At 42.5% G+C, this 13,248-nt stretch overlaps 1 protein-coding gene across 3 annotated transcripts in view; it reads right to left on the bottom strand.

Annotated features, from left to right (window-relative positions):
* The window catches only part of CSMD2 (CUB and Sushi multiple domains 2), a 909,603-nt gene that overhangs the window by 465,196 nt on the left and 431,159 nt on the right, over nucleotides 1-13,248 (bottom strand). For all 3 annotated transcript variants that reach the window (XM_083173665.1, XM_083173666.1, XM_083173667.1), the window contains exon 5: nucleotides 11,471-11,678. In XM_083173665.1, the coding sequence (XP_083029791.1) occupies nucleotides 11,471-11,678 (208 nt within the window). The remainder of the gene's footprint in view (nucleotides 1-11,470; nucleotides 11,679-13,248) is intronic.

Below are 13,248 nucleotides of genomic sequence, written 5' to 3'. Positions count from 1 at the left end.
TATCAAATCTGTACATCGAACAACTTGCTCATCTGTATTTACAAAACATCATATCCATACATTTACAGTATCTCTTTTATATTCTACGTCTCCTTCCTCTGTCTCTATCATACACTATGCCTTGTCATCTGCTTCTTCCATAAACCATATCTCAACCTTCTATCATATAACATACTGTAGTTCCTGTATTTATATTCTGCATTAATTTATCAATGCCATATTCCACAACTGCTTCTTCTTTCTCTCCCATACATGTTTTATCACCCCTCTGTCCTACACACAGTGGCTTATTTCCCAATAGGCAGGTGAGGCACATGCCTAGGGGCGGGACTTCTTGGGGGGCGGCATTCAGGCTCATGTTTCATTAGTCTCAGGCTGAAATTACCAGTAACTTCAAAATATTTCCAAGTACTGTACACCAGGCTGAGTTGAGTTTGAATGGCATGGGCAGGCTGCCCCATAAGCTGTTGTACTTAGAAAATATGTGTACATAATTAAAAAATATATGTAATAGCTCATGGCTTGTTTTAAGATGAGGTTCAGTTATACTTAATTAACAATCACAAAAATGAGAGCTTACATGAATATTTAAACAATGAAAATAATAAAACTGGATGTCATGGGTAGCCAATACTGTTGTGCCTAGGGACATACTAACTTCTAAACCTGCTCCTGCCCACAAAACACCTTTCCTAAATTTAGTTTTAGATATATGTTCATCTTTTTTCACAGATGTAACTTGCATACATCAGAGCACCAATATCTACCTCATTTTCTCCCATGCATTGGGCTTACCATAGTTACCTATTTCTCCATACCTGTGGGAAATGTATCAATCCTTGGAGACATTGCATAAAGCAATCAATCAGCTTCTAGGGGGTTTATTTACTAAGACGGCAGTTCTATTAAAGATGGGTTGTTGCCCAGAACAACCAATCAGAATCGATTTATTAATTATTTAGCCCCTTCTAGAAGATAATAGAATCTAACTGGTTGCCCATAGCAACAACCCACCTTCAATATAACTCCCATCTTAATCAATAAACCCCTAACTGTCATTTCAAAGACTGTGCTAGATATAGTAACTGACAGAAGCTGATCGGTAGCTTTGGGTTCTTCACTTTATCACTCTCCTAAAGCTCTCCCCAGTTTTCTCCATTTATCTCCCAAACTCCATGATCTGACATCTATCCCTCCTATACGCTATCTCCCCCTCATCCATCCCTTTTCTAATCCATAGGCTGATTCAAAGTACTGTAGCCGCATTTGTGGTTACATTGCATGCCTCAGATGCGGAACGCTTGTATTCAGAGCAGCAGCAGCAACCTGTCCTTAGGGTACAAGATCCATCTGAAATACCTACAGTAGATCTCTTTGTGCACTCATCTCTGAATATGCTGCAACTCCATCTCCATGACCACAACCCCTGAATAGGAATGCCAACCTGAAGATACCGTTGCCAAGCACATCCAAGCCCCGGAATGTATTGAATTCTTTGCTTACAGTATTTTTAGAGGTTTGGTCACTTTAAAAATTTGCTGCATCTCGACCATTGTCTTCCTCATCTATCACTCCTGTTCTGATTGTCATTTTCTCCTCATCTATACCTTTTATTATATAAGCGCAGTAAAAGCAACTATTGTATTGTATACCCATTGTATGACCTTAGGAAGTGCTTTGATGAAAGCAATCTGTTACTAGGTTTGCAGGTTGGAAATCTGCACGTTAGAACAGTAAAAATGTCACAACATGCTTCCTCTTTTGACTTCTCTCTATTTAACCTCATTTAGCATTTAGAATTAATCATGAGACCTGTCTTTGTTACATGCTTTACTGTTACATTTGCACATCTCCACAATGCACCTACAATATGCACTCTCACAACTGAACCAGGAAGATAGTGCAAGATCTCCAGGGTAGCCCGAAGCTGCCAGCTGCTGCAGGTGTCTATACTGATGGCTGCAGGTGTCGGAATAGTGACTGCTTCTGACCCTTCTTCCACTGGCACTTATATTAGCACGCTATTTGAAAGATATACTTTAGCAGCACATACAATGATTATACTTACTGAGGTCATACATGGGGGAGAGCGGTATTAGCACAGATAACAGCACTGATACCGCTTCTCCCCATAAGGACTTCTTAAAATCTAGCCATCAATCTCCCAGTCTTTACAGGTAGCAAAGACATCTGATAAGATATAAGAAGACTTACTGTAATATGGGGAGAAGCGTTATCAGTGCATGTTATGTGCACTGATGCTGTTTCTCCCCCAAATAAGAAAGCAGACTATGCTTTTCTATGCACCCCTGTCATTATTGGTGCTGCTATCTACAGACAATATAGTGCCCTGAAATGCCATGCAATGCATGAATGATCAGTCGATTTTGACAGCTCCTGATGTCGTTGCCCGTTCACAGCTTTGTCCCTGGCTGTGGTTGCTGCTGGATGGCTTTGTCCCTGGCTGCATGGGAGATCTTGTGAGACTTGTGCATGTAAACAGAAAGATTGGATATCCAAGGGAGGATATCGAAAAAAGTCTCCCGGGTGGGGCACAGCCTTCTATTGAAAGTAAATAGCTGTTAATACAAAATTTATTGATTAAAAGATAGCCCTAAAATAGGGTCTGACAAAGACAGAAGACAAGGACAAACAGATAACACTTATAGATAAGTATATGAGAAAGTAGTGAAATATTATTTCGTAATACTTATGTCTATGGATTATACCTGGATGAAATCTTCCAGATAACAGTAACTGTATATCAATATACTAGTGTGAATCCTAATAGACAGTAGGCACCTCTAATCACAATGCAAGTTTGAGAGTGAATATCAAGAATTTATATTATTTCTAGAAATATTTCAATAAGTAATAAACTTGCCACAATGTTTCCTGTGGGTGACAGTGTGGTCTTAGTTTCTAATATCTGAGTATCGAGATGTTAGCAGTAAGGTTAAGATGTAGGGGTACCTGAGTTGTGGTTTGCTAATGGAGTCGCTGCTGCCTGTGCATGTGACATTTGTCAGTGAATGCGCAGTTGAGCGGACTTCAAGAGCGTCACAGGTATCAGAATATAGATGAGAGAGTTTCTGCTGTTCCCAGGGGTGACCTGTCTGGCTCTGTTATATGAACTACAGCGCAGAGTCGGATCCCGGGTCCCCTGGGAATGAGAGAACCCTGAGTAGATGTAGGGTATAAGTTACTCCTTCACTCTCTCCCTGGTGTATGCTGCTATCCTCTGTGTACAGAAATAACTGTAGTGAACAGAGGTTGAGCGATGCCACCCTGGCGGTGAGGTGTGGAAAAAAGTTAAGTTTGCACATAAATAGGAAAAGGTACGGTTACCTATGATTTGTAACGGGTTGCTTGAGATGATGTGCAGAAGAGAGTAGAGAGAAGGTTTTTAGGGGAAGATAGGGGTGAGACCCAAGCTTTTAGTAAAGTGTACAGCAATTAATGGACTGATATTATTCATTAGGTGTAATTTCAACAGTAAATCAATCTGTTGTGATCTCTTGAGTAGAGATTGAGAATGCAGGGAATAATCACCCCACGTCTTCTCTGTGTGGTGTCCAATCCTTGATGCACACACAATTTTTATTCACATATATACTGCTGGCACAGGTACTCAGATATTGGCTATGACAAATATCGTGGACATTATGAATAGTAGCCCTTGCATTCAGTGATGAGACAGATTCTGCAAAGAATATGCAGAGTTCAATTAAAGCCACTAGTACAAGGGTAATGTGGGCTAAGACAAAGATAGTAAATTGTTGCAAACAGTTAATTGATACGTTACAGAATGACGATCAGGTCTAGCAGTGAATATCTGGAACTGTAATCTGCGTAATGGGTGTCTATGCCTACAAACACAGAGTAAATGCTGAAGTTCAATTAATACCCCTGAGACTCAAAGAATGTTAATGGCTACAGTTGTAGATATAATGCAAGTGTTCAATTAATGCCACAAGTAATAGAGTAATGTAGGCTAAGCCAAAGGTAGTAATTTGTTGCAAACAATTAATTGATACCTAACAATGTGACAATCAGGTTTAGCAGTGAATATCTGTAACTGCAATCTGCGTAATGGATGTCTATGCCTGCAAGCACAGGATAAACGCTAGAGTTCAATCTATACCACTAAGACTCATAGAATGTCAATGGCTACAATTGTGGATATAATGCAAGAGTTCAATTGATGCCACAAGTAATTGAGCAATAAAAACTAAGAAAAAAAGTTAAATAGTTGCAAATAATCAATTAATGCATAGCAGAGTAACACTCTGATTTAACAATGGATGTCTGTAGCTGTAATGACACAGTAAGCGCTACAATTTTATTTGCCGCTAGGATTGAAAGAGTTATAGTAGTTTTAGCAGACCATGATTTTATATATTGGTAACATGATAGTTAGGCTATATAATAAATATTGTTGACTGCAATCATTAAATTAGAGCTAGAATGCAATGTAATGCCACAGGGGCTGATACACTCACGGACTTTGACCCGCAGTAATCGTATTGTAGATAATCTTGGACGATCCACTGGGTGAGTGCAGGTAAGATGGGAGCACTGTAGTAGGAGGAACACAAGTGCCAGCAAGCAGGATGTGTGTCTCTGTGTAACAGCGGCGTCAGGCTCCAGTGTGTTCAGCGCTGGGTATCAGTGAAAGCCGGCAACTGTGATAAGAAGGACACGAGTGCCAGCGAGCGAGACGTATGTCTCTAAGTGACAGCGACGCCAGGCTCCAGTGTGTTCAGCGCTGGGTGTCAGTGAGAGCCGGCAAAGGGTAGCCGGATTGCTGGAGGCGCACTGTGTCAACTCCAAAGCAGGTGCGGCCTCTGTGATGCTCCGTACAGCAGACCAGCAGTAAGGTCAGGAGTAAGCCGCCAGGGCTATGTCAGTCCTGCGGAGAGTAAAGCCGCTGTGTTCCGCCGTAAAAGCCGGCAGTGGGTTGTGGTAGAATGAGCTGTAAGTTTCACGCAGCATCCAGGGTCTTGTCAGAGGTTAGCTCTGTGATCGGTAGCAGTCTGTCAGCCACAGGAAGGCTATGTGACAGTTTAGAAGAGGTGATGTAGGTCCCGCTTGTGCACAGCGGGGACCATACAAACGAGACGTACGTTTCACCGTTAGGCTTTCTCAATCAGGTGTCTGGTATGTTTGGCCGCTCATTTTTTAAATGATCAGTGGCCAATCATCTGTGGGGGCAGGTAAAAGGTGGGAGGAGTTAGGGACAATGGGAAACTGTAGTGTATACGCACGCTGGGACAGGTGTCTATAGCAGCTATTTAAATGGATTTTTAATATGGCTAGCAAACCTCTGGCATGATGAAATTATAATGGGGATTGTCCATAACGAGGGGGAGGGGAAACACATAATAAAGATGTGGATAAAATAAACTTTGAAACCATTAAGCAATTACAATAAAAAAGGGGGGGTAGTATAAATGATTAGCTCAGTGCAATGCTGGTAATTAATTGCTATACTAGTGTATAAGGTGAGATAACATTGAATAAAGTATAAGAGAAATATCGGGTGGACAGGAGTGATATATGTGTGATGTACATATATCGATGCAATTGTGGGTGTATACTTAAAAAGAGACATGAATCGGGTGGAATTGATGTTGAATAGAGTGGGATGAGTAAATGGATTGGAATAGGAAGATATAGACTGAAGTGATTAGTGTACACCTTAGGTGTGATGGATAAGGTGAAAGAAATGGGGTTGCACAGGGGATTATAAATAAATCCTTGCTTGATAATAAAGAAAAAAGGGGGTTAACGTGGAAGGGATATATGGGGATAAAATTAAGTGACAGAACGCGTGTACATAAACTGTAAAAGTGGAAAAGTAATAAGGTGTATAAAGCATAAAGAAGGGGAGGGAAAAGGAGGGGAAGTCCGAGAGTGATGAGTGAAGAAGATGCAGGCATCTATAAAATTTGGAGTGTATCGAATAGATAAATGGATGAGAACGTGAGTGAACATAAGTGAACAAAAAGTAATTGTGAGAATATTGTTACTCAGTAACCTTGGATAGGGAAGAGAGAAGATGTACAGAGTACTCAAAGACTTCGATGGATCATGTGTAGATCTATATGAGGTATTAAAATAGTAAGAGACTCGTAAGAGATGGGGAGAAGTGGGGAATGGTGGTTGGTAAAGTTGGGTGAGCAGTTTCTGAGTGTTACATGAACTTGGTGTGTGGTTAAATAATAGGTAAACGTGGGTCCTAGGGTAGGTAAATAAATGAGTGGGTGGGTACATGGGTAGGAAACAATAATTCTAAAGGATAAATGAAATTATCGAGTTGGGGGAATGCCAAGGAAGAAAGATAATTATAATTAAATTGGTATGGTCTATAGATGTACTTATATGCATATTCGTGCTGAGAGCATGGGGATAAGTGAGTCTTGATAGTTGCTTATGGCAGGGATAAGTAAAAAGAGGGAAATAGAGAGAGTGGTTGATATTGGTATGACCAGTCAGCCGGCCGGGGATGAGACACAGTACATCAGCACTAGGCTTACTGAGAAACAAAACCAGTCCTGGTGGCTAGTGCTACCACTCATAAAATATGTAGACAATTAGAATCACAACCATGTCCACCAAATGCTGGCCATACACTTACAGTACATGACTTATCGGAGGGAGAAGTCGCATACGTATGATTTTCTTTGAACATCCCTGGAGCTTCCCAGGCAGCAGGATCACATGCGATATAACACATGCGGTCCTTTTGCATGAAAAATATTGTATGCAATCCCATTCACCACTGCTGGAGGCTTTCCGATCCAATAGATTTTACGTGCAGCATGTCGGATCACTGACTTTGATCCGATGCCCACGAGACCACGCATCATATCAGAATCAGAGACAAAACACATACAATTTGTCACTTTTCTTCTGACTTCTTGGCCCGATCAGTCAGAATCGGACGAAACGTGGCCAAATCGCACTAGTGTATGGGCAGTTTAAGGATAAGCAAAATTTATTTAAATTAATATTTTTATTTTAATCTATCATCAATAAGAAACCTTTGGACTATTTAGAAAGTTTTATCATAACATACTACAGCAGTTGTCTGCTTTATATCTTCCTGTGGTGTAAGGTACCGGGCACATTTCTCTATTTAGAATATAGTGTAGCCCATGCTCAGACACATTATGCTCAAACTTCCAGTTTGATACTTATTAACTCCTTCACAAATAGCCTTACTATGCACATAAGCCGCCATCTTCATCATACAAATGAAAAGTCCCTTAATCCCTCACCAGGCTCACAATAAAACTGCTGTCATGCAATTCTCAGCACTCATTCCTTGGCTAACCCGGTAGTGCCATTAGTCTTCATTTGTCATTGAACTGACCGCATAAGTCACTAAAACTGGCTTATTCATAATCACTGCAAACCATTACAGATCCATTTACTTTGCTCGAGCACGGTAAACCCTGCGTTCTTAATATAAACAATTTACTGAACATGGAATGAGTGAATGTTGTTGATGTTGATGAACATTAATGACTCATAGACAAACCATACAATATATTGAACATATATGACTTAAGGTAGATTGGGACGTCATTTTTTTTTTTTTTTACAGAAAATTCCTTGATTTAAACCGATCATGAGCACAAACAAATTAGACTTCCATATATATGTATAAAGATTGTGGCATCTTACTCTTATGTACTCTTACACTTGGGCAAAATTCAGACCTGATCGCACAGCCACGAATTCACAAAGCGTCCCATTATTGATAAACCGCGCATGTGTATGGCCCGTAGTAAGCATGCGCAAGGCCATCCTGCTACCTTTTTTTATCGCTGGCAAGGTGATTGACAGGAAGTAGGTGTCTGTGGGTGTAACAGGCCATTTCATGGGCGTGGCAATAAAACCCCAGCTAGGCATGCCAGCAAAATGCTGATAGAGACAAGGAATACACAGTCGTGCCTAAGCATTTTATGGGGAGGGTATGTGATGTCAGCGACAGGCCAGATATGCCTGTATTCATTGCAGCAGCAGCACAGTAAGTCTTTGGTTACTCTGAGCCTGCGATGACTGGTACCCATTCGATGGTGAGCAGCTTATGAATGGTTTTGAACATATTTGCAGGGCTGCAAAGAGATTTGCAGCTGTATACATCTACTTCCACAGCAAACACATTAATTCGCAAGACGGGCTTTCACTCTACCTGAACGATGGCCACTTTTGCGGCCATGTAAACACATCTGAATATCCCCCTTAGAGAGGAAGGGGACAAGCAAGCATGGGTGTATCGCTAACGAGCGCAGGGTGCAGAGTGCACATGAGCCCCGTGCCTATAATGCACAAGCTGCACTCACACAATCACAATACTACTTACATCTCAGTCAGCATTACAGATACTGTAGCAGGAAAAATGATGCTTGACTTCAGATAAATACACAAGATGTTGCTGATTTTTGGCACCCATTAGTTTAGTGATACATTGCACTATTATTTTTAAGGGGAAACAACAGATATTTTTAATTATTTAATCCCTTCAGTGGTGTTTTTTTTAGGGAGCGCTCCCCACTGGGTGATTTTTGTTGGGAGTGCTCCCTAAAAAACCTCCCACCACTGTGTGTCCTGGGGCTAGGCAGCACCGTTGAACACTACATCAGCCACTGCCCGGCCCTGCTCCCAGCAACCCAGCTGTGTGCGGCATGATGTTAGCAAGGTCACACCACACACAGCTGGGGGGAAGGAGGTGGGGTCGGGCATCCCTGCACTAATCAGCGCAGACAGTGGCAATCCCGAGAATATTCCGGGTTTGCCAGTCTGAGCACTGGAGCATAGCCCAGAATATTCTTTGGAGTGTCACTGAAGGGGTTACACTTACCTGGTGAATGCAATGTTAGTATTAATTCATTATAATAATTAGATACAGACAGTCTTATATATATATGACAATTAAAAGACCACATTGTGTAAAAATTGTATACTGTAAGATAAGCATTTACTACTATTAAAACAGTGGTGGATTTTACCTATGTGTTACAGGACTGCAGCTCCCCCAGTAATATGTGGCACCTGCGGAGACTGCCTAGGAGGCAGTAAATTCCCATTGGAAGCACTCCCTGCTAATCACAGCTAGACAGTCAACCGAATGGTCAGGGGATGGTGTTTTCTCTACCTGGGACTGCCAGTCAGTGGTGGGATTCAAATAAATTAACAAAAGGTTCTAAATGACCATATTAAGTATACCAAAAGATATACCTAAAGGTAGTATAATAATCCATGCATTAAATAGTCATTAAGAACAATAAAAGAGGTACACAAAACTAGATTATGTTACATATGATTCCACATGCCCGTTACAAAGCATGCTGTAATGCCCATTACACAGTACTCTGCAAGCTGTAATGCCTATACATACAGTTTATGTCATGCACCGTATTGCTAATGCCCATTACACATAAAGACATATTACACATTGTGCTACACACATTATGCCCATTACATATTATGCCAGGCACCGTAATGCCCATCACATATTATATACCACACACCATGATGCTCATCACACAATAAACCACACACCATGATGCCCAGTACATATTTGACACATAAGAACTACTAGGGGGATTTGCTTGATGCCATGGGCGTCATGTTGGAGGCCAAGGTGGCTTAATGCTCATTGCCAAGGGGGAATACATACTGGTTGCCAAGGGGGAGTGAATTGCTCGTTGCCAAGGGGGAGTGAGATGCTGCTGCTTGTAATTTAGACCACCGTCAGACATATACAAGGTAAAGCTGTGACAGCCAGTCAAAGATCTGCATGCTGCCCAGCTGTGTACACAAAGCAGGTCCGTAGCTAATTTGAACTCTCCTTCTGGACCGTGAGCCAATAGGAGCTGGTCGCCAATCAAGAGCCACCACTGCAGCTCCTGATTGGCTGCTGGACTGCGAGCTCCTATTGGCTTGCGGTCCAGCGGTAGCAATCAAAATAGTCGTGGACCTGCTTTGTGTATACAGTCACAGCTTCAACTAGTGAGTGTCCACGTTTGTCTAAATTACAATTAGCAGACATCGTGGCGTTCCTTATCAAATGGTGCTGCAGAACCAGCAGTATATTAGGTATCGGTTCTGCAGAAATGGTGCGAACCGGCTGAATCCCACCTCTGCTGCCAGTCCAGACTATGATAGCAAAGGGAGAACTTCCTATGGGAAGCCTTTCCCCTGCTATAATGCCAACCCTTCCTTGTTTTAATGGGCTGCAGCTGATGCAGTGTGTAAAAGCCAGGCTGTTATTTACCAGCACTGGACTTAAGCTTGTGCTGGATTTAAGATCAATCTCCTGCTGCTGGTGTATTTAAGCCCTATCTCCCAGTGGCATCAGCTATAAAATGACATGAGGTCAGGGCCAAGGAGATAGGAGAAGGTCAGCCAACCCCCTGCCAGACAGGAAAGGAGCTGCCACTAGGAAGGGTATCCGGACTATTGTTAGACAGCACTTACATCGACAGCCATTACATAGACACCATTAGTTCGACAGCTCAATAGGTCGACATGGTTTTAGGTCGACATACCATTAGGTCGACATGTCATTAGGTCGACAGGTCGTTAGGTCGACAGCTCATTAGGTCGACATGTTTTTAGGTCGACACTGCCATTAGGTCGACAGTGTCTATGTCGACAGTCAAAAGGTCAACATGGGTTTTTTCACTGTTTTTTGAGCCGACATGTGCCGACAGGCGGTATTTCATGCCCTACTATCCACTAGGGCGTGGTGGGAGAATAAAATAGTGTGCCGAGCGCAGCGAGGAACCGTGCCCGATGCGAGGGGCTGCGGTACACTTCAAACTGTGTCCATGTCGACTGTGTCGGCATTTCGGCCAAAAAACAGTGAAAAAAACCCATGTCGACCTTTTGACTGTCGACATAGACACTGTCGACCTAATGGCAGTGTCGACCTAAAAACATGTCGACCTAATGAACTGTCGACCTAATGAGCTGTCGACCTAACGACCTGTCGACCTAATGACATGTCGACCTAATGGTATGTCGACCTAAAACCATGTCGACCTATTGAGCTGTCGAACTAATGGTGTCTATGTAATGGCTGTCGATGTAAGTGCTGTCTAATATCCGTCCCAGACCCCTAGGAAGACACCTCCTCTGACATAAGCTTTGCATATACCAGCAGTTTTCTTCTGCTGCATCTCTAGTGCAAATGCAACTATAGCATAATGAGCAAAAAGCCTGTTTCTTTACTTAAACCATGGTCACGTCCACATCAGCACTGGACAGCTCTTACAGACAGTTTTTTAAACACTTTCTTAAGCTAATGCCTTTTGAAAGACACGTACTATACAAATGGTGATGTCTATTTTTACTTGCATTAATAACTTTTAAATCTCTATTTTATGTATGTAGCTTGTTGGTCTGTGGCATGTCATCTCTTCTTCAAAGAGTTTCATATGCAAATCTCACTTACCAGAGTGATGAGCCATCTGTGCCTGTGACTTCCAGATAGTCATATGCATCTTCTAATTGAAAGTCTGTGAAGATCAAGGCAATTGTGTCTCCAACCTCTGCAAGGATTGTCCATGTACAGTCAGCATTGTTATTGTATTCCGATGGGAAATGAGGACTTGTTATGATTCCACTTTGGCCTCTTAAAGTTCCTCCACATGCATCGTCCGCTAGAAATAATAATAAAATATTTGTAATACAAGATGCTATCTTTACATTCAAAAGAACATTTCCACCCAGTGTTTTAAAAGCATTATTTCTTGTTTAAAGTGCTCCAGCATGAAAATCATTAGCTTACATACAATCTCTTGGCCCTGAGTCTCTTACGGGTATTCAATGCTTGCCGATATTTCCAATACTCAGAAATAACGGTCAGAACCTATTCAAACCCGGCCGGTTTCAGACAGGACTCGCCACTGCAGATTCGGCACTTTGAAAAGCCGAATTTGTGCTCGCAAAAAGGGCAGCTAAATTTGAAAATAAGCTTGAGTTTCCATGGAAAAAGACATGGATTCATTGAACACTGAAAAGATTGTATGCAAATTCGATCTATACTACATGAAAGTGGATGATAATTCTGAGGAAAGGAAACATCTGCCAAGATTGAATACCCTCTTAGTAGGAATAGCTTAGATACTGGTAGCTCGTGGAGCTCTCACTGGTAGATCATGACCAGTTTCTGGAAATTGTCCCCAGGGATGCATTGCGACCGGTGTAATGCATCCTTGGGATGTGTGGAGCATGTACGTACGCCCGCCAATTTCGTCCAGTCAGCGGTGATGGAGGATTATGTGACAATGGAGTCAGCAGCAGCTGGAAGCAGCAAGTAGGACCCTTCACAGCATGACAGCCAGGGGTGACGCTACCCGCTCAGCACAGCCTGCAAAGCAGTAAGGAACCGGCCCTGAGAGGTGCTCCCCCTCCACCTTCCTTTGTCACTGCTGCTACCGGTTGCCGCAGCCTGTGCCTATCAAATTGTATGAATGGCACACAGCACAGGCAGCACAGCGGTTCCCTCATAGTATACTGCGGCGAGCCGTGGCTGCTGTCAGTGGTCAGCCAGGTCAGGAGGAGGAAACAAATCCTTGCAGACTGCCGAAAACACATGGGAGTCTTGAGGAGGAGCTGAGCACCGAGAGGCAGGTAAGGGAGGGGGCAGGCTGCACATTGTTGAGAAGGAAGGAATGTGTATGGGAACTTTTTTTGAGCATTATGTGTATGGAGAACTACTCTGGGCATTATTCGTATGGGGAACTACTCTGGGCATTATGTGTATGGGGAACTACTCTGGGCATTATGTGTATGGGGAACTACTCTGGGCATTATGTATATGAGGAACTACTCTGGGCATTATGTGTATGGGGAACTACTCTGGGCATTATGTGTATGGGGAACTACTCTGGGCATTATGTGTATGGGGAACTACTCTGGCTATTATGTGTATGGGGAACTACTCTGGGCATTATGTGTATGGGGAACTACTCTGGGCAATATGTGTATGGGGAACTACTCTGGCCATTATGTGTATGGGGAACTACTCTGGGCATTATGTGTATGGGGAACTACTCTGGCCATTATGTGTATGGGGAACTACTCTGGGCATTATGTGTATGGGGAACTACTCTGGGCATTATGTGTATGGGGAACTACTCTGGTCATTATGGACCTGATTCTAGTTCAATCAGTCAATGGCGTGTTCACATTGGGGCTGATGTTTTAGCACTGCACATATTTACATAC

This window comes from Crinia signifera, chromosome 2, assembly GCF_055691185.1.
Source record: "Crinia signifera chromosome 2, ASM5569118v1, whole genome shotgun sequence".
Classification (NCBI taxonomy): Eukaryota; Metazoa; Chordata; class Amphibia; order Anura; family Myobatrachidae; genus Crinia; species Crinia signifera.
This window is presented reverse-complemented; position numbering and strand designations above follow the sequence as displayed.